At 41.8% G+C, this 23,383-nt stretch overlaps 1 protein-coding gene across 1 annotated transcript in view; it reads right to left on the bottom strand.

The window, feature by feature from the left end:
• ARHGEF18 (Rho/Rac guanine nucleotide exchange factor 18) overlaps positions 1-23,383 on the bottom strand; it is a 194,077-nt gene that overhangs the window by 169,653 nt on the left and 1,041 nt on the right. The window contains exons 2-4 of the mRNA XM_073544082.1: positions 23,065-23,179; positions 18,502-18,559; positions 5,237-5,281 (exon numbers count right to left, since the gene is read on the bottom strand). Coding sequence (XP_073400183.1) covers positions 5,237-5,281; positions 18,502-18,559; positions 23,065-23,179 — 218 coding nt within the window. The remainder of the gene's footprint in view (positions 1-5,236; positions 5,282-18,501; positions 18,560-23,064; positions 23,180-23,383) is intronic.

The following is a 23,383-nucleotide window of genomic DNA, read 5'->3' as shown; positions in this document are numbered from 1 at the left end:
ATCCGGATATCATGTGACCCTGACTCCTCCCCTCCTATGACCTCATCACAGGTCCTGTGAGCATCAGCCCTTGTTTTATTCAGGACTCTGCTGTCTGTGCTGGCTGTCATTGTCCTGGATGAGGGAAGTTTATTTATGGGGTCAGGGTGGTTTACAGGGTGTATGTAGCAGAGCCACGAGTGTATGAGGTGTACGGAGCAGAGCTGCAAGTGTATGGGGTGTACGGAGCAGAGATGTGTACGGAGTGGAGCTGTGTGTGTGTACGAGGTGTACGGAGCAGAGATGTGTACGGAGTGGAGCTGTGTGTGTACACGGAGTGGAGCCGTGTGTGTGTGTACAAGGTGTACGGAGCGGAGCCGCGAGTGTGTGAGGTGTACGGAGCGGAGCCACGTGTGTACGAGGTGTACGGAGTGGAGCTGCGTGTGTGCGAGGTGTACGAAGCGGAGCCGTGTGTGTACAAGGTGTACGGAGCGGATTCGTGTGTGTACAAGGTGTACAGAGCAGAGCTGCACGTGTACATTGTAGAGATGTGTACGGAGTGGAGCTGTGTGTGTGTACGAGGTGTACGGAGCAGAGATGTGTACAGAGTGGAGCTGTGTGTGTAAATGGAGCGGAGCCGTCTGTGTACAAGGTATAAGGAGCAGAGCCGCGAGTGTGTGGGGTGTGCAAAGCTGTGTGTGTGTGTGCGAGGTGTACGGAGTGGAGCCATGTGTGTGCGAGGTGTAAGGAGCAGAGCCGCATGTGTACGAGGTGTACGGAGCAGAGCCGTGTGTGTACAAGGAGTGGAGCCATGTGTACGGAGCGGAGCAGCGCATGTGCGAGGTGTACAGAGTGGAGCAGCGTGTGTGCGAGGTGTACAGAACAGAGCAGCGCATGTGCGAGGTGTACAGAGCGGAGCCGCACGTGTGCGGAACAGAGCCGCACGTGTAAGAGGTGTATGGAGCAGAGTCACGTGTGTGTGAGGTGAATGGAGCGGAACCACGTGTGTACGCGGTGTATGGAGCAAAGACGCATGTGTACAAGGTTTACGGAGTGGAGCCATTTGTGTACAAGGTTTACAGAGCGTGGCCACGTGTGTACAAGGTGTACGGAGCAGAGCCGCATGTGTACGAGGTTTACAGAGTGGAGCCATGTGTGTACTGAGTGGAGCCGTGTGTGTGCGAGGTGTACAGAATGGAGCCGTGTGTGTATGATGTATGCAGAGCCATACATGTACAAGGTGTATGGTGGGGAGCATTCATACCTCCCAGCGAGACAGTCCCAATTTTGAGAGAGATTCTGCCCCACTGCCCCGGCTGGGAGCTTACTTTTCCAGCGGATACAGGAGTACACGGCGGAGCCCCAAGGAGCACTTTAAAATTTGCACGTGACGTGCTAAAAGCTGACTGGAAATGAGGTAATTTCGGGAGGAGATTGTGACGGAACCATGGAGGCACTTCAGGGAATGCTTCAGATCCATCACCGTATCCTCCCCCAACAGCGCGGACAGCGGGATCGCCGTGGACTCAGGATGCCGGCCATGTGAGCGGATCATGATATGTCCTGCATCGGGAGGCTCAGGTGGGCACTACGGTGGGAGCCAGGCTGCTATAGTATCTTTATGGAATCTTTATTTCTCTCTCTGTTTCTTTCCTTCTTTCTTTCTTTCTTTCTTTCTCTGTTATTTCTTTCTTTCCACTCTTTCTTTCTCTCTCTTCTTTCTTTCTCTCTGTTCTTTCTTTCTCTCTCTCTCTCTCTCTCTGTTTTCTTTTTCTCTCTGTTCTTTCTTTCTTTTCCTCAGTACCAGTCAGTGTGCCCACAGTACCAGTCGAATAAGAGGGGTAGGAAACTAGGTGGCACTGGTCACATTGAGCCTCTCATACTTTTTACTGGTGTATAATCATATGCCCTGAGCACCCCCATAAAGTGGGCCTGCGCCAGACAACAGGGTACAAATCACTATTACTATCAGTCCAAGAGGACAATTATATAGGTAAAGTTAATGATGTCCCTGTGCCAAGCACTGCGGAGGATCAGAATGCACTGAGGAGACCAGAACAGCGGGGTTTGGGTAGAAGAATTATATAGGGCCCATTACACTGTATGAAGTAATATATGGTGCCCATTATGCTGTATGAAGTAATATATGGTGCCCATTATACTGTATTAATATATGGGGCCCATTATGCTGTATGAAGTAAAATATGGTGCCCATTATACTGTATGAAGTCATATATGGGGCCCATTATACTGTATTAAGTAATATATGGTGCCTATTGTGCTGTATGAAGTAATATATGGGGCCCATTATACTGTATGATGTCATATATGGGGCCCATTATATTGTATTAAGTAATATATGGTGCCTATTATGCTGTATGAATATATGGGGACCATTATGCTGGATGAAGTAATATATGGGGCCCATTATACTGTATGAAGTCATATATGGGGCCCATTATACTGTATGAAGTAATATATTGGGCCCATTATACTGTATGAAGTAATATATGGGGCCCATTATGCTGTATGAAGTAATATATGGGGCCCATTATACTGTATGAAGTAATATATGGGGCCCATTATGCTGGATGAAGTAATATATGGGGCCCATTATACTGTATGAAGTCATATATGGGGCCCATTATACTGTATGAAGTAATATATTGGGCCCATTATACTGTATGAAGTAATATATGGGGCCCATTATGCTGTATGAAGTAATATATGGTGCCCATTTTACTGTATGAAGTAATATATGGGGCCCATTATACTGTATGAAGTAATATATGGGGCCCATTATGCTGTATGAAGTAATATATGGGGCCCATTATACTGTATGAAGTAATATATGGGGCCCATTATGCTGTATGAAATAATATTTGGGGCCCAATATACTGTATGCAGTAATATATGGGGCCCATAATACTGTGTGGAGCATTATGTGGGGATAGGGGATGACTTTCTGTTTGTTGTGGATCAGACCGCTGGGACCCCCATGATCCTGGGAAACGTAGCTTTGAAGAGCAGCATGTAAATGGAGCTGTGGTCAATCATACACTCTGTGGTGCCATTCACATGTGGCTCTTCAAATAACTCCTTAAAGAGAGTGATGAGGGGACGACAAAGTATAGGAAAAATTCACTGATCGGGGTGAGGAGTGCTATAGTTTGTGGGCTGGTGGGGTTTGTGTGGCAGGGCTGCATTTTTGTCCCAGTCCGGCCCTGTGCCAGGCCTACCATTGCCATTATTGACCCTTGTTCTGGATACTTACGTGTTGTTCTTGTATGTGCGTGTGATGGCACTGACATCCTTGTGTTTGGACACCTTTTTTTTCTATTTATCTAAATCAAAATGTCCACTATTGTACTCAGTTTTACAGGATAGATTTGAAAATTTACTTTGTGTGCGGGGGGGGGCGTAATTTTGCTGTTCGCCTCAGGCAGCAGATAGGCTAGGTTCACCCCTGCTCCTAGGCCACCTACGTGGGCATGCAGGCCATAGGAAACTGAATAAAATGATACCTTGATATCTGCGATCCAATGTCTTATTCCAGAGAAATCCACATTTTTCTTATATGTTAATGAGCTGTTAAGATCTATGGGCCGAACACGGATCTGCATGAGAATCTGCCTCCAGAGATTATTTTACACTAAAGAGGACATTACCAGTGTGATATGTGATGGCCACTCTCTGCTCTCCCGATTTCACTGCAGAGCCGTGTGTGATTATACTTGACACATCTGCAGGTTACTCTCAGCTTCAGCTTCCATCTCACAGGCAGACAGGGCTCCAATATTGTTACAATACAGTAGAGCTCAAGAATTGCAAAAATGTGCTCATAAGGAGACAAAGTTTAGTTGTCCTGTTCTAGTTACATGTCTCACATTGGTAGTTTCCCAATTATTTAAAAATAATCTCTGGAGGCAGATTCTCATGCAGATTAGTTTGTGGCCCAAAGAACAGTTCATTTACATACAAGAAAAACACGGATTTCTCTGTAATTAGACATCAGATCGCTGATATCAAGGTATCATTTTATTCAGCTTCCTATGACCTACATGCCCATATAGATGGCTTAGGAGGGTTGATCCTACTGACAGATTCTCTTAAAGTTGAGTAGATGTTTTGTTCAACAACCCACCTTAGAATATTGTAAGAAAACTCCATATTCTTACTTAGTCTGTGGGACAAAGCATCCACGCAGCTAATGTCCAATGTGGACACGCTGTAGAAGATGACTTTTATGTGCATGGCCCACAAGGGAGGGGTGGAAACCTCCCTAATCTTGTAAAAACAAGAAACGTATAAAAATACTCTGCTGTAAAAAAAGTAACACATCGGACATTACCTGTCTGAATCCTGCTCATATAGGTACTATACACATGATCAGGCTTTTAAATACATTGGTTAGGGACTGCTCTGATGGGGTTACCTTGATGTTTAGTAGAGCGGCTTAGTATACATTTTTTGCCAAAACCGTATCAATCAAATACCCTGTTTTTTTATCTTTTTACTAGCACTTGCAATTTACTGTTACTTTTTTACAGCAGAGTATTTTTATACGTTTGTTTTACTGTGCTTTTCTATGTTTCAGTCTTCTGGTGGTGTGAACACTGTACTACAGACTTGTTCACTGCGTGCATGGCCCATGTGTTTGTATTCAATTAGGTGTGCAAGAAATGTGAGATAGAATTTTGACATGATTTTTGGTGCACAATGTCTCATATGAGGCCATGTCTCTTTCCCGCTAATGCTAATCCACCCACCATTTTCAACAAAATCACACCCCTAGCCATAAAGAGCATGTCTAAAACACAAAAAACTGGAATCTAAGGGGTAAAATTTCTCCTTATGGAGAGTGACAAGCCATGCCTGGCATGTCATTGTGAGGAGACTTATAGGCCATGTATGCTGCTCTGGGAAATTAAATATTCAAATTGCCTCATAAAACATATAATTATACTGCAAGTTATGAAAGACGGGTTTTTTTGGTACATTTAGCTTGATAAATCTACCCCATCGTCTCATGGGTTGTCTCTGTATGTGAGTCAGAAGTGGTTCAGAATATGAACTTTTTGTACAATCCACATTTGTGAAATATTCTAGGACTAGAAATTCTTGTCATGATGCAAGAGGTCTTGTCGTCACTCACAGAGTACAGTCTGCTGTAAGAGGCACCTGTATTGTGCAGCCAGCATCAGGATAGTGGCTGAAGAGAATTAACATATGAGAACTTAAAACTACGCACACATACCCATGATACTGTTTCAGTTCTTGGAGTACTTGTTGCACAAATAGTCTGCAAAGAAGAAAATGTTTCCTATAATTTACCAATTTAATTTGATGGCTATAATTTATTGTGCACATATGCCATATAACTGCTTTTTTGGTTGTTTTTTTGTTGTCTTAAAAACACTGCAGGCAGATGTTAGTTTAGAGGTTATAGTAAATTATTGCAAACTGTACATAAAGAGCTTTAGATTTAGTGCAATTTTTTCCTAGTATTTTTAGGTCAATGATGGTTTTTATTAAAACGCAGCAAGGTTTCCTGGCATTTTCTCTTTAGAACTTCAAAAATAGCTTGAAGAATGCAATCTGACAGTTCTGACAAGTTTGACTTAATAGGAGTTCACATCAAAATTTCCTTGATTACTGATCCACAGGATAGTTTATACTTGCTGGGGGTCCCACTGTTTACTTGAAAAACAGATCCCAAGCATCCTTTCCACCTCACTGCAGCGGGAGATTAACTAGAGCTGCATGGATGAGCATGCACTCTGCGGCTCCATCTAAACGCAACTGGGGGAGACTGCCATGGCTTGTTCTGTCAACCCCATAGATGTTGAACAGAGTGGTAGTGTATATGCATGACTGCACCACTACATTCAATCTCAGGTCATAGTGAGGTAGAAAGAGGACTTGGGTCCAGCTTTCTAATGATTGGTGGGGGTTTAATCAGTGCTGACAGTGTCGCTGTCAGAATACACCCAATTGAAATTGGAAATTGTTCCATCCAGTTACACATTTCTAAGAATATGCTTAAATGATATGGACACTTTCAGTGGCAATTTCTTTATTTTTTTTATTTAAATGCATGTATTTTGGGCTAAAAATCAATTTTGTAGTTTGGCATCGTTAAAAATGGAGCACTAATTGACTTTTAAGGCTGTTTGTTTTCCTACACCTTGCCAACTTAGTTAACTAAAAATAAGTTAGTAATCTAATTTTGATAAGGGATATGTCTTTTGATGAGCTTCTATCAACTGATTTATGACCACATCAAAGTTTACCTTAACTTCAGTGTGTAAATAGCGCAGCAAAGTTCAGAAAATGACAGATAAAGGAGTTACACTTGTCTGAGCCAGCAAACTGAAGGATTATTTGTTAAAGTCTACCTGTCATTTCATTTAACTTTTCAGAATATGCTGTTATGTAGGTGTACATGAGGAACAACACTATTTCTATCCATTATATGAGTTGTATCCTGCATTTTTTAACCAACTTTTCCATTTGTAGACTTTATCTTTAATTTTCAGTTGACTCTGAGCTAGTGGGTGGACATTAGCTGCTATGATGTCTCCCATTCAAACTATACAAAGACATAGAGATCCTTGCTCTTTTTTTGTGTGTGTAACACACAGACAGTAGGTATGGAAGGCATCATGTTGCAAAGTGCAGCATTTTAATAAGGTAAAATAGTTGCTGGAAGCTGCCACACAATCTCCCTACTTCTCACTGTACTGAGTGCCCGTCACTTCTCATCCTCCTCCCCTCACCATACAGTATAATCCGATGTGTATCCTGACAACTCACTGGCTGTCCATCTTGCTTTGACCAAAGCAGCTTTGAGCAGTTTTTCCAGAATGGTGAGTTCAAAATGGGAAAGACATGGTTCATAAGTGGAGAAAGCAGTTTTCAATAATGAGTTATATTACAAAGACTCTTTTAAAAATTGGTTGAACACGGACCATTAATCTTATGCCTCGTTCAGTAAGGTGAAGGGAAAATTGTGCCTGATAAACCTGACAGTGCAAAATTTTAATTAAATCCGAGTTTAAAATATATACATACATTTAAGTAAATAAAATAACACCCCAAAAGTGTACATATCCTATGAAGAATAACTAAACTTTTTTTAAATTATTTTTCAGGTTTTGCAAAGCTATCAATGTGTGTAATATACTTCATTACCTTATTTTGCTTCTTTCACTAAGAGTCTTCTGCAATATTGTTTCAGTGACTTGTTCCTGCTCCTTCAGAAGCTCCTTTCAACTGCTGCTCAGCACACATCCTTACACTTTGTTCAACCAGCCAATGTATTGCAATTCTCCTGCATGTCTGAGTACGGGGGTTGGGAGCAGAGAGGCTCAGCCAGGGAAAACCTTGTACACAGTTTGAACAGATTTTTGCTAAAGAAGCAGTTGAAAGGAGCTTCTAAAGGAGCATGAACTGTACATTGAAATAGCACTGCAGATTAGTTTAACGAGTGATGCAAAATAAGTTTATGAAGCTTTTTACAAAAATTCATAACTTTGCAAAGCTTGTGGGATAAGTAAATAAAAAAGTATAGTTACTAATTAAGAACTGTCATGGCAAATTATAGTATTTAATAACTATGACAAGTCAACAGCTGGCATATCTTCTTTACAGTTACTTACAATCTGTGCAATTTATGCAATCTTTTGATAAAACGTAATCAATATAAAAGCATAAACAACATAACAAATTTCAATCATTCTATCTATATATTTCACAGTTATTCTCAAGATGGTAAGTTAATAAGTCTGTAGGACACTCCTGAATTTCCATTACAAATATTGATAGAAAATACTGACCAATATTGTAGTGCGACTAAAGCCTTAGTTTACGGGGAATGTTTATTAAGAAAATTATCTTTTATTTAAATCAGGTTGGGTTTTTTTTATATGTACTAAGTTCGACATGGTTGGCAATTTTTTTTAGTTTTGAAATCACAATCTAGATTTTAAAAAAAGTAATAATAATCGTGTAATTTTCACATTGGCCACTGGAGTGGATTTAGAAGAACTATTATCCTTTCAAGAAGATTGTTCAGCAGGCTCATTATGAGCAGAGGCGGGGCTGCTAGTGTACATGTACATTTCCTGAAAGAACAGCAGAGTGAAAATTGCAAGACTTTTAATTTGTATTTTTGATAAAGATTGTAATATGGGAAACAAAAAAATATTGCCAAATTTAAAAAATACATTTAGCACAAAACCTAATTTAAACAATGGGTCGTGTTATGAATGAGTCACCGTAGGAGGCAAAAACAGAAATACTAGCTAAGTCCAGAAAACCAGAGAAGTTGGCAGCTATCGGATTGCAGACCCCTGAACCTAACAACAACAACTAGCAGTAGCCGTGGGGGGTTCCTACGGTGCCCTAGACCCCTTGATCACAGCCGCGGAACTACATAGCCTAAAGACAGAAACGGAAATCTAAACTGCCCCAAAGCAATAGGCAGCCCCCAACATATAATGACGGTGAAGCAAGATGAAAAAACACTCACACAGATAGAAAGATAGGCTGAGCAAATTATGGGGCCCAAGCTAACTAAATAGGACAGAATAGAAAAGCTGCTGTCTGCAATCCGCCAAAACCCTCTCAAAAACAAGAGCCAACAGACTGATAGGGAAAAAAGCCCTGAAGACGCTAGGCTTCAAAAAGACTATATCAGTACTCAGGTATTATCTGAAGACAGAGCAAAAAGGAAATCAGCTCACCCAGAAGGGAAAGGCAGAAATCCAGAAAAACAAGGCAAAACAAAACCAAAACACAAATGCAAAAAGTAGAGCAGAAAACTTAGCTTTTGAGGAGCAGGAATCAGACTGGTCTCCAAGAATCCCTCAGAGTAATCACCCGCAAGGCAGAAGGGCGTGGGCTGCCTTATATCCAGTCAGCAATCCCAGTCACCCAGTCATCATCATTCTACTCAGGTGCTTTGTAATCAGCCTCACTACCTTCCTTCACCAGAAGAGGGAGTTCATCAGACCTCAATGGTGAAGGGGAAAATGAACTCACAACAGGGTCACTTTCTGATGACACATTCTCTTTGCAGGGAATATGCCGCACAGTCTTTCCACCACTACCCCTCTAAATTGATTACATGTGTGTACAGATTATAGAAACACAAATCCTTTTTTAACCAAAATCTCTGTTGTCTTGCAAATAAATCAACGTTAGAACTGATATGCCAATGAGGCTGGAAGTCCGACATAGCACTTCTACTGCTTCAGCTTCATTCTCAGCCTGACTCTGCCCCCATTAGGAGGCTGACAGCATGACAATCACAAAATGCAAGGCGGAGTTCGGCTGAGAATGGAGATGGGAGCTGAGCCAGCTGAAGTGCTCCATCTTGTTCCTAGCACTACCAGCCTCATTTGCATATCCTTTCTAAAGTCAATTTCTCTGCAACAGAGCAACTTTTTTAGTTAATAAAGTAATGGATTTATGGTACTAGTGTTCTTTCAACCTGTACACACATGTTCTCAGAGGGGTTGATTGAGCTGAGAGATTTCCTTGAAAGAAGACCTGTCAAAAGTTTTTGCTTTTATTTTATTCCCAAGGCTCTTTTGAGTATTGAATATTTTTTTTTTCAATGTGCCATACGGTTCCAGAGGTATGGATCTTTCATTTCCTGCTAATTTTATAGCTTTTCCCTAGGAAGAAAGGCTCACGGGATCCGGTAGTGGCATGTCTGTATCTTGCTCTGTATTACTACCCTGTGAACACCGACCTGCTGGTAAGATCATAACATTTAGCTCCAATTAAAAAACTTATATCTCTGGAACCATATGGTGGATTTAAAGAAAAATGTAATACTCAAGAGGAACACTGGAAATAAAATAAGAACAAAAATTCCCCACTTGGTCTCATGCAGGTCTTCTTTAAGGGGAAGATATTATTTAACCCCTTCGCAAAAGAGCCTGTTTTTGCCTTCGCGACCGGGCCAATTTTTTCAATTCTGACCAGTGTCACTTTATGAGGTCATAACTCTAGAACGCTTTAACGAACTCTGCTGATTCTGAAATTATTTTCTCTTGACATATTGTACTTCATGATAGTGGTAAAATTTCTTAGATATGACTTGCGCTTATTTGTTAAAAAAATCGAAATTTGGCAAAAATTTAGAAAATTTTGCAATTTTCAAACTTTTAATTTTTATGCCCTTAAATCAGAGTCATATCACACAAAATAGTTAATAAATAACATTTCCCACATGTCTACTTTTACATCTGCACAATTTTGGAAACATAATTCTTTTTTGTTAGGAAGTTATAAGGGTTAAAAGTTGACCAGCGATTTCTCATTTTTACAACAAAATTTACAACACCATTTTTTTAGGGACCACCTCACATTTGAAGTGAGTTTGGGGGGTTAATATGACAGAAAATACCCAAAAGTGACACCATTCTAAAAACTTCACCTCTCAATGTACTCAAAACCACATTCAAGAAGTTTATTAACCCTTCAGGTGCTTCACAGGAATGAATTGAATGTGGAAGGAAAAAATAAACATTTGCCTTTTTTTTCACAAACATTTTACTTCAGAACCATTTTTTTTTTACTTTCACAAGTGTAAAAAGAGAAAATGAACTACAACATTTTTTGTGCAATTTCTGCCGAATACGCCGATACCCCGAATGTGGGGCTAAACTACTGTTTGGGCGCACAGCAGAGCTCAGAAAGGAAGGAGTGCCGTTTGACTTTTTCAATGCAGAATTGGCTGGAATTGAGATCGGACGTCATGTCGCATTTGGAGAGCCCCTGATGTACCTAAACAGTGGAAACCCCCCACAAGTGACCCCATTTTGGAAACTAGACCCCTTAAGGAACATATCTAGATGTGTCGTGAGCACTTTGAACCCCCAAGTGCTTCACAAAAGTTTATAACGTAGAGCCATGAACATAAAAAATCATTTTTTTTCCACAAAAATGATATTTTAGCCCCCAATTTTTTATTTTCACAAGGGTAACAGGAGAAATTGGACCCCAAAAGTTGTTGTCCAATTTGTCCTGAGTACGCTGATACCCCATATGTGGGAGAAAACTACTGTTTGGGCACACGGTGGGGCTCGGAAGGGAAGTAGTGACGTTCTGGAATGCAGACTTTGATGGAATGGTCTGCGAGCGTCATGTTGCGTTTACAGAGCCCCTGATGTTCCTAAACAGTAGAAACCCCCCACAAGTGACCCCATTTTGGAAACTAGACCCATTAAGGAACTTATCTAGATGTGTGATGAGCACTTTGAACCCCCAAGTGTTTCACTAAAGTTTATAATGTAGAGCCATGAAAATAAAAAAATCATTTTTTACCCACAAAAATGATCTTTTAGCCCCCAATTTTTTATTTTCACAAGGGTATCAGGAGAAATTGGACCCTAAGAGTTGTTGTCCAATTTGTCCTGAGTACGCTGGTACCCCATATGTGGGAGAAAACTATTGTTTGGGCACACGGTGGGGCTCGGAAAGGAAGTAGTGACGTTCTGGAATGCAGACTTTGATGGAATGGTCTGCGGGCATAAAGGTTGCGTTTGCAGAGCCCCTGATGTCCTAAACAGTGGAAACCCCCAATTCTAATTCCAACCCTAGCCCCAACACATCCCTAACCCTAATCCCAACCCTAACCATAACCCTAACCACAAACCTAACACCAACACACCCATAACCCTAATCCCAGCCCTAGCCCTAACCCGAGCCCTAACCCTAGCCCTAGCCCTAACCCTAACCCTAACCCTAACACTAACCTGCGTACCTGCTTCTTTTTTTTCTTTACTTTTTTTTGTGACAAGATCGCTGCCCTGTAATCTGACTCATAGTAATGCCACTTCTCCTCTGATCTCACACTGACAGGAGATCAGAGCAGAAGCAGTTTTACTATGTGACAAGATAGCTGCCTGGCACATAGTAACGCCACTTCTCCTTTGATCTCACACTGACAGATCATCAAAGGAGAAGCAGCATTACTATGTGACAATATCGCTGCCTGGCACATAGTAGCGCCACTTCTCCTCTGATCTCACACTGACAGATGATCAGAGGAGAAGCAGCGTTACTATGTGACAAGATCGCTGCCTGGCACATAGTAACGCCACTTCTCCTCTGATCTCACACTTACAGATGATCAGAGGAGAAGCAGCGTTACTGTGTGACAAGATCAGCTGTGCCAGGCAGCGATCTTGTCACACAGTAACGCTGCTTCTCCTCTGATCATCTGTCAGTGTGAGATCAGAGGAGAAGTGGCGTTACAATGAGTGGGATTGCTGGGATACAAGCAGCTTTCCCAGCGAGCTCTCTCATTGGCTGCTGTGACGCTGACGTCATCAGGACCTGAACCAATCAGGTCTCGATGACGTTGGGGGTCCCAGCATGCATTGTGCACCGGGATCCCCACGTTATAAGGTATGTGGGGGTCCCGGGGGGCACAAAACCGCCGACAGTAGATAAACGTCGGCGCAGCACAAAGCCCAGCAAGCGCCAACGTTTATCTACAGTTGGCGGTCGGGAAGCGGTTAATGGTTAAATGGATGCAATGATTCAGATTTTCATTACATTTTATCTAAAGAAGAAAATATTGTATTAGGCCTTTATATATACACTTAGACTTAGAACAAGTGTATATGTGTATAAATAGTTAATTTTATATATATATACACTCACTGGCCACTTTATTAGGTACACCTGTCCAACTGTGTGTTAAGACTTAATTTCTAATCAGCCAATCACATGGCGGCAACTCAGTGCATTTAGGCATGTAGACATGGTCAAGACAATCTCCTGCAGTTCAAACCGAGCATCAGTATGGGGAAGAAAGGTGATTTGAGTGCCTTTGAACGTGGCATGATTGTTGGTGCCAGAAGGGCTGGTCTGAGAATTTCAGAAACTGCTGATCTACTGGGATTTTCACGCACAACCATCTCTAGGGTTTACAGAGAATGGTCCGAAAAAGAAAAAAAATCCAGTGAGCGGCAGTTCTGTGGCCGGAAATGCCATGTTGATGCCAGAGGTCAGAGGAGAATGGGCAGACTGGTTCGAGCTGATAGAAAGGCAACAGTGACTCAAATTGCCACCCGTTACAACCAAGGTAGGCAGAAGAGCATCTCTGAACGCACAGTGCGTCGAACTTTGAGGCAGATGGGCTACAGCAGCAGAAGACCACACTGGGTACCACTCCTCTCAGCTAAGAACAGGAAACTGAGGCTACAATTTGCACAAGCTCATCGAAATTGGACAGTAGAAGATTGGAAAAACGTTGCCTGGTCTGATGAGTCTCGATTTCTGCTGCGACATTCGGATGGTAGGGTCAGAATTTGGCGTAAACAACATGAAAGCATGGATCCATCCTGCCTTGTATCAACGGTTCAGGCTGGTGGTGGTGGTGTCATGGTGTGGGGAATTTTTTCTGGGCACTCTTTGGGCCCCTTGGTACCAATTGAGCATCGTTGCAACGCCACAGCCTACCTGAGTATTGTTGCTGACCATGTCCATCCCTTTATGACCACAATGTACCCAACATCTGATGGCTACTTTCAGCAGGATAATGCGCCATGTCATAAAGCTCGAATCATCTCAGATTGGTTTCTTGAACATGACAATGAGTTTACTGTACTCAAATGGCCTCCTCAGTCACCAGATCTCAATCCAATAGAGCATCTTTGGGATGTGGTGGAACGGGAGATTCGCATCAGGGATGTGCAGCCGACAAATCTGCGCCAACTGTGTGATGCCATCATGTCAATATGGTCCAAAATCTCTGAGGAATGCTTCCAGCACCTTGTTGAATCTCTGCCACGAAGAATTGAGGCAGTTCTGAAGGCAAAAGGGGGTCCAACCCCTTACTAGCATGGTGTACCTAATAAAGTGGCCAGTGAGTGTATATATATATATATATATATATAATATATGGAACCCATCTGGGAATTGTATACGGTAATACAGTATAATAGAAACGAAAATCCTACTGCTGGGTCACTTACTGGTCTAATTTGATAAAACACTTTTTTATCTCCTGCAGCTCAGTTAGTCTTCTCAATGAAAAACTTAAGTGTAGTTCTCAGTATTCATGAGCTCCGGCTATGCCTGCCCCCACCACTGATTGGCAGCTTCACTTATTTTTGCGGTTGGGATTAGACAGAGCTCATCATTGAGAGAACTAGCAGAACTGCAGTAGATAAGCAGATAAAACGGCAATTTAAATACAACTACAGCTAGCAGGCCAGTAAGTGACACATCGCTGGAGTCATTGTCATTGTCTATTTTATGCTGAATAAATCAGCAATAGTGTAGATGTTAAAACTCACTAATGAATATACTCTCAAGGGATAGTAGGAGGGCAGCAGTGAGAAAGTCCCTATATCTAAAATGTAACTTTTATTCAAAGTAAGTTAAAAAAAACTCCGAACATTGAAAATAGTGACAGTGAAAATTAAACACAATAATAAAGCGCCAGTGCTTAAACCAGTGCTCAGTACTAAATGGTTTGATCTCATAATTCATTCGGTTTTCCTTAGCAGGATGAAGACACGCAGGAGCAGACGAGATGATTATATGGTATATGGGGGGGGTTTCCTATAATCACCTGTCGTGCCCCTGTATTGCTCCTGCCCTCAGAAGGACAGTCCCCAAGTGTAGGCTGCTAGGAAGTACCCACCATGGTATAATGTTTTCTCCCAAATTGTTTCCTCCCCAATACAGGGGGCTTCATCAGGGGAGCTAGAAGAAAATGTGGGAAAATGTCAAAGGTTACCCAGATTCAGGTCTGACTAGTTGTGTCACAACCCATATATAGAATGTGCGGTACAACTATATTGGGGGAGGGGAAACGCTTTAGAAGAAAACATTATACAATGGTGGGGACTTCCTAGCAGCCCACACTTGGGGACTGTCCTTGTGACAGAAGGAGCAATACAGGGGCACGATATGGGGATTATAGGAAACCTTCCTGCCCCTATATATAATCATCTTGTCTGCTCCTGCGTGTCTTCAACCTGCTAAGGAAAACCGAAGGAATTGGTGAGACCCAACCATTTACTATTGAGCACTGGTTTAAGCACTGGCACGTTAATATTGTGTTTAATTTACTTTGGGTCGCTATTTTCAATGTCCAGAATTTTTTAACTTAGGCTAATTTCACACTTGCTTTTTTTTGCAGCGCGTTTTTCCCGCAAAAAAACGCATTGAAAAAAACGCATACAAAAGCATACAACTGCTGCGTTTTTTTCAAGCATTTTTATGAGCATGCATGAAAAAAACGCAGCGTTTTTATGCGTTTGTATGCGTTTTTAGTGCGTTTTTACCGCGTTTGCGTTTTTTCCAAACATTAGGTGGCCCCTCACACTAACCCAAACCATGACTTTACTAACCCTAACCCTAACCCTGACCCTAACCCTAACTCTAACCCTGACCCTGACCCTAACCTTAACCCTGACCCTAACCCTTAACCAAACCATACTTAACCCTAACCCAAACCCTAAACCCTAACTAACCCTAACCCTGACCCTAACCCTAACCCTGACCCTAACCCTAACCCTAACCCTAACCCTAACCCTGACCCTAACCCTTAACCAAACCATACTTAACCCTAACCCAAACCCTAAACTCTAACTAACCCTAACCCTGACCCTGACCCTAACCCTGACCCTGACCCTAACCCTGACCCTAACCCTAACCCTAACCCTGACCCTAACCCTAACCCTGACCCTGACCCTGACCCTGACCCTAACCCTGACCCTAACCCTAACCCTAACCCTGACCCTAACCCTGACCCTAACCCTGACCCTAACCCTTAACCAAACCATACTTAACCCTAACCCAAACCCTAAACTCTAACTAACCCTAACCCTGACCCTAACCCTAACCCTAACCCTGACCCTAACCCTAACCCTAACCCTAAACCCCCTTAACTAACCCTAACTCTAACCCAAACCCCTAAATTCCATGGTTAACAAAAAAAACGCATGTGCAAAAAAACGCATACATAAGCATGCCAATGCGCACATATGCGCACCCATAGACTTATAATGGGTGTCTTGCTGTAAAAAAACGCATTGCGCGCGCATGCGTTTTTTTGAGGCAAGTCGGACGCCCAAAAAATGCAACAGGATGCATCTTGTGCGCCCGAGCGCATACCGCAAAAAAACGCATGCGCGCAAAAACGCATACAAACGCGTGTGTATGCGCACATAAGCGCATCCCATGCAAAGTATAGGAAAAAAAATCGCATGCGTTTTTTAGCGCTAAAATACCGCGAAAAAAAACGCAAGTGTGAAACCAGCCTTACTTTGAATAAAAGTTACATTTTGGACATAGGGAATCTCTTACTGCTGCCTTCCTATTTTATGCTTCCACCAGATTGGAAATTATAAATCTGGTGACAAATTCCCTTTAAAAACACATTAAAGTTGCTTGTAAAAAGCTCAAATGTTGCCACTCGGAGTATTCCCATCTCATATAGTTATGGCTTATTCACAGATTATGCTATAAAAGCATAGTTCCATTAATGGCACCATTGTCTGTTTTGCGAATGGGGCCCCATTGAATGCTGCTGTCGCTGTAGAGGTGGTCAGAATCCCCCATACAAATGAATAGGAATTCTGACCCTATCTCAGTAGACTGTGGCGTGTGTTAGAGACCGGTTCTTGAGGTAGATGCAGATCCTATTGACGGAACCAATATCTGTTATACATTTGTGGCACATTCTCATGGTTATGACATAAACCTAGTCAGGCAGTGATGATCTCCTGCTGATAAAACACCAATTGTATTGAAAACTACAGCACACAGCCCAGTAAGTGACACATCCCTAGAATCAGGCTCTTGTGCCTCTACATCATTGTTCCCCCAACTCCAGTCCTTCAGAGCCACCAACAAATCATGTTTTCAACATTTCCTTAGCATTGCCCAGGAGATGGAATTTTTGCATGTGTAGGTGATGCAATTATCTGTGCAATGCTGAGGAAATCCTGAAAACATGACCTGTTGGTGGCTCTTGATGATTGGAGTTAGGGAACACTGCTCTACATTATGCTGCTCTAAGTTGAAAAAAAACAAAAGTCTTCCAACAGAATCTCTTTAAATGCTGTTTAATATATATAGCATTTCATCTTCAACTTGCTTAACTGTTCATAATAACAGTAATTTTGACCAGGGGTGCCCCAACTTTTACATGCCACTTGTAGGGATTCTACCCGCTTAGGTGCGACGAGAGACAACCAGGAGGCACTTTCCTTTAAAAGTTCATAGGGTTTATTGCTCCATAACCCATAAACCAGCACATAACATAAGGAATAGCCTTTAGCTCAGGCGAAAGAAAGTATAAGTGTTCATGATTTCAGGCTCAGTCCTGGAGCCTCAGCAAACGCAGGAGGCTTATCCGTCCTCACATACAGCCAAAATCCACAGGCCTCACAGTGTCAGCAGCCTTAGCACGTGGTCTTCAGGAAGGTAGCACACCTTCCTCCACATAGGCCTGCCGGGACCTTCCACATGGCCCAATCAGATCCATGCGCTCTCTCTCATGTGACCGGACCTCAGGTACCTTATATGGTCCATAACCACACCCACGGGTGATCACATGGCTATGACCTCACTAAAGGTCCTATTACACACAGCCACACATATACTTTATTATAGCACTCTTAAACACACCCCTGGGTGGGTTTGTAGGTAACCAGGTCTGCCCATCTCTCTAGTTACCTGGAGACTTCTCCCTTATACATTGAAGCAACACCTCAGCAATATCATTGCTGAACAACACATAAGTCTCCATCCCAAAGCCACCCACTTTGGGATACATAACGGCCATTCCGTATTCTGCCATTCATCCTTTCTCCTGGGACATCCACACAGCGCCCCCTAGCGGACTCAGTGGTTACTGCACCACACACTGTATATATACTCACTTCCCATACTGGATTCGGTACTGTTACAACTTGCAGGACATTATTATGCCACATGAATGCTACAACCATTCATCACCTGCTGATGGACTTCAGCTGTCATGTGACACAGCAAAGTCACACGAGCGCTAACGTAACGGACTCCATGCCCACATCACTTAAATGACACCGGTGCTAGAGGTATCAGATTTTTTTTAGTCTACACGGGACTAGAGCACTTAAGAAAGGAGATGTCTAAATAGTGGAGAACCCCTTCCACCCCTCATGAAATAATCAAATGACTATGTTATAGAAGTTGCCAAAACAAAGCCCCGTTATGGCATCATTCACATCTCTGGCCAAAAGTTGTACGTCACCGCTCAGAGTGACGTCAGAGAAGGAGCAGGATTTTGGCAACTTCCAGGGGTTTCTTAGTTCATATGATGTCAAGGCTCAAAAGTAGACAGTGTGATCATTGAAAACTTGTCTTTTAGAGACGAGACTAATGTGAAAGAGTTATTGGCCCGGTATGCTACATAACCCAAGTTTCCCCGATGTTTCACCTTAAAAATTCTATTACTATGACACTACACAAAATGAGAAAAGGAAGTTTAACACATACACATGAGTTGGTTCCACATGGTCCTTCTCAATGACTTCCATTGGCGGTGGCTGGATTACTAGATAAGAAATACTCAGTTAGATTTTTATATGTTGAACAGTGAAATGATAGCACAGTGGAATGTGTTTAGGACAGTCCATTTCTTTTGTGGTTTTGATGTGCAGCACATTCATGACTATAATCATTTGCATATTTTTATAAATGTCATCATCCTGCCAGATCTAAGCATAAGGCCGGGGTCAGACTTGCGAGTGCAATTCAAGAAACTCGCACAAGTCTCTCGCCTCAATACCCGGCACTGCCGCTGGCACTCGGGACCAGAATGTGGGGCTGCATGTATCTCTATGCAGCTGAATGCTCCGGTCCTGAGTGCGGGTGGCAGTGCCAGGTCCTGATGTGAAAGACTTGCGCAAGTTTCTCGCATTGCACTCACAGGTGTGACCCCGGCCTAAGACTCTGTATACTGCTGATGTATAAAATCGCATGCCATATGGACTGAATATGGATGACAATACAGAAAAAAAATCACAGATTTTTTCTAGTTGATAAGAGTACTTTGTTATACTCTTGTAGGTATATTTAAGAAAATCATCTCATTTGTTAACGACATATATTTGAGAAAAGTGTTAGTTTCATTTACTTTTTATAATAGAACTGATTGATCCCTTCCTTTTCAGTTTTTGCACTTTTGTTTTTTTCCTCCTCTTCTTCCGAGAACCATAACTTTTTTTATATATTTTTCTGTCAACATGGCCAAATGGGGGCTTGTTATTTGTGGGATGAATTGCAGTTGGATATTGCACCCATCATTTTACCGTATAATGTACTGGAAACAGGGAAACAAATCCAAATGCCGTGAAATTGTGTGAAAAATGCAATTCCACAATTGTTTATGGGTTTTCTTTTTACAGCATTCTGATGTAAAAAATTATCTGGCAATATGATTATCCAGATCAGTATTGTTATTGAGACACCAAACTTAACTTGAACATAAAGGCAATCGGTCACTAGGCATTTTACACCTGACAAGCGTGAGAGAGAGACCCTGATTACAGTGATGTTTCACTTACTGGGCTGCTAGCTGTAAATTTCATAAAATCACTGTCTTATCGGCAGAAAATTACCATTAAAGGACTAGTAAACCTGCTGCCATGTAATCTAACTATGCCACCACCAATTGGCAGCTTTCTGCCAGATATTTCACTGGCTGCATACAGTTCCAGGGTTTACATTTTGTGATGGGGTGTTCTAGTATTCAGCGTGTTCTAGTAGATCTGTCTCCTAATTTACATTTTCACATTGCATGATAATTAGAAATGCCATGTATGTATAAAGCTGGCACTGAACATGTGATTTATTATCGCCGCTGTCTTGTACATTATACAATTGCTCAGTTTGGTGAGCTCTGGATTTAGTTTTGTTTCACCCATGTTTGTAAGAGCCAGATGGCACTGCTTAGTATCAGCAAATGTCAGAGGGTGATCACCCTCATAACAAATAAGACCTGACATTGCATAGAATTTGACATCTTTACAAGACCTAGGTCATTTTTAGGAGGTGAATCAGACATTACGTAAATGGCATTAAAAAAAAAAGTCCATCGTATCAATTTCTGTATTATGCAGAAAATCCCTAAGCTACAGACAATATAGGGGGCTTTACTAACTCAAACATGTCAACAGTTCCTCCTCTTTGTGCCAAAAAAATACTGTTTTAGACACTTCTTGCACCTCAGTAGAGAATTTTGAAAAATAAGAGAAATAGAAATGGCATGTGTGTTAGTGGAATTCAAAATGCACCATCATTTTATTACAAAATTTTGCTTTATAGAAAGCCAGAAAGAAGTGGCGAAAGGAAAATAATAGTTTGTAACATGTTTAGCATTTTTTCTTTTCTATTTTAATATTTGTAATATTTTCTCACTGATTACACAGGTCAACGAAAAAAAATTTTTTTTCTGGTGTCCAAAATATTTTAATGAATTTGGGGTATTTTTGGGGTGCTGATTCTGAATATGTCATCAGTTTTGCCAGATTGGCTCAAGTTTTTGAGATTTTTGGTATCTTATTTATAGCACTTGTTGGTAAATGCGACGCATCATCTCATTAATTTCTTTGGATTAGTACTTGAACTGAGCAGTTCTCAATATAGTTTTGTGTTAATTAGTGTTCTAAAAGTTTGTTCATAGCTTGATTTTTGCACTAACTTTATGTTGTTGTCTGTTTTCCAGTGAAAAGCATGAACTCATCATGAAGAAGTTGTCTTAACGATCCAGACTCATTCTGTTACATTTGTGGTGAATATACACTGCCAAAACATAGAAGAAACATAACACACTTCGTAAAAAAAGTGTATTTTGCCTATTTTGGGGTTATGCTTGGGGACCAAGACAAGTTTTGGGCACCACACATAGTGTGCAAAGCATGTATCGAATTATTACGAAAATGGAGCAAAGGACAAAGAAAAAGCTTCAAATTTGGTGTTCCAATGGTGTGGAGAGAGCCAAAAAATCATCATGATGACTGTTATTTCTGTGCAGTGCAAGTGCAAGGATTCAATAAGCATAAGAAACGAAAATGGGAGTAACATGGAATCTGCAAGAAGGCCTGTCCCTCATTGTGAAGATGTGCCTGTACCTGTGTTTACCATAAATAACAGTCATCATGATGATTTTTTGGCTCTCTCCACACCATTGGAACACCAAATTTGAAGCTTTTTCTTTGTCCTTTGCTCCATTTTCGTAATAATTCGATACATGCTTTGCACACTATGTGTGGTGCCCAAAACTTGTCTTGGTCCCCAAGCATAACCCCAAAATAGGCAAAATACACTTTTTTTACGAAGTCTGTTATGTTTCTTCTATGTTTTGGCAGTGTGTATTCACCACAAATGTAACAGAATGAGTCTGGATCGTTAAGACAACTTCTTCTTGATGAGTTCATGCTTTTCACTGGAAAACAGACAACAACATAAAGTTAGTGCAAAAATCAAGCTATGAACAAACTTTTAGAACACTAATTAACACAAAACTATATTGAGAACTGCTCAGTTCAAGTACTAATCCAAAGAAATTAATGAGATGATGCGTCGCATTTACCAACAAGTGCTATAAATAAGATACCAAAAATCTCAAAAACTTGAGCCAATCTGGCAAAACTGATGACATATTCAGAATCAGCACCCCAAAAATACCCTAAATTCGATGAAATATCTTTGGCACCAAAAATGCTGTTGACCAGTGTTATTGACATTGCAGTCCCGCTAAGGGCTTAAACGTAGATGGGCTTGATATACACTGTACTACTTTGGCCTGTCAGAAAAATGCTCTATGAGGCCCAGCTTCTGAGTAAGATGTCCACAGCCCGATGAGGGCCACCGTTAAGCCCCATGCTGCCATGACAATGCATTATCACTCCCAGCGATCAGGTCATGAGTGGTCCATTAGGCTGAGAAAGGTAGCTCCCTCCCTCTGTATAACATATACAGTGTCAGACTTAAGAACACTGGGCCCACCGGAGGATTTGATTCTGGGGGCCCACCTTCCTCCCACACTGATGAGCCCCATAGCAACTGCAAGGTTTGCACTATGAACTCTCCTGAAGGAGAAGCCAGGGCCCACCGGAGGATTCTCCGGTTCTCTGGTGGACCAGTCCAACTCTGACCATATAGATGCCACTGTTACTGCTGTGAAATTGGTATGTAAGTGGCTAAAATTCTGGAATCAATGTTCTCCCAGATTACCAGGAGCAAGGCTGTGAATGTTGGGGTCCTGCAGCTATGGGTATACAGACAGTAACCGCCTGCTTGGCATAGCATTCATATCCTTCATGAAGCACTAGTAATGGAGATATCCATCATGTGTGACTGCCTTATCAAAGTGCATTTATAACACTAGACAACCCCCCCCCATCGGTAGGTATATGAGCGATTGTGTTATCAGTATTTTGCACCTGTGCTACCTCCACCTTTTATTACATGGGCCTGCTGCATCCTGTAGTGCATTAGTGTTTTGGTAAATATGGCTGCTTTTTTTCTGTGATGTTTTTATATACATCATGCAGTGTTAAAATGAACTTTCTGCTGCCCAAACTATGGACAGAGATTGTCTCCATGATTTGCAGCCAGGTATAGCCAGAGACGTGATGGCCTGTTAGTGCTACTGCAGGCATTTGACAGATCTCTCCCATGTTTGTGCTTATCCAGAGACCTGTCAATCACCTGGAGCTGCGCCGGGAGAAGCTGGCCGCGGGGCGGCACAGGACTAGTCTCATCTCCGGCTATCTTCCCTGGCCGGATCTTCTAACCATATTTTCTCTGAAATGCCAGCGTGTTTCAGAGTAAAATATGCCTTTCTGCAATCGTATAGCCAGGCTCTGATTTCTGCTGCATGTCGGCCGTCAGGTTCCCTTTAAGGGGTTAATATTGTGACTGTCATTTCCACCAATAAGTGATACCTCTTTAGTAACAGCATGCAGGCTTAGAAAGTCTAAGTTAATAGTGAGATTTTATGCTGCGAAGCTCACTAAATGCAAGCAGATTCCATAGTTCTTCTGCCTCCCTCACCTTCAATGACAGGGCATGATGATTCCAGGCTGCGTGAGATTCTTGGGGTTGAAATCTTGTCAAGTGTGGATGGCATAGATTTTGAACGCAATCTCTTACTAGAGCTGTCTTCATCCTTCCAAAGTTAGAAATTGGACATAAGTGATGAGGAATTTATTTATTATATATAGTGCAAAGCCTGAAAGTAGAGACTCTCATCAGGGTTATCTCAAGTCAGAGGACCACATTAGGGAAGTCCTTAAAGAGAATGTGTCACCGAATTTTTGCTGAACAATCTGAGAGTAGCAAAATGACCCTGATTCAAACAATGTATCACTTA

The sequence above is a fragment of the Dendrobates tinctorius genome, unplaced genomic scaffold, assembly GCF_039654945.1.
Source record: "Dendrobates tinctorius isolate UK_male_01 unplaced genomic scaffold, ASM3965494v1 ptg000011l, whole genome shotgun sequence".
Lineage (NCBI taxonomy): Eukaryota > Metazoa > Chordata > Amphibia > Anura > Dendrobatidae > Dendrobates > Dendrobates tinctorius.
The sequence above is the reverse complement of the archived record's forward strand: the minus strand, read 5'-3'. Positions and strand labels throughout refer to the sequence as shown.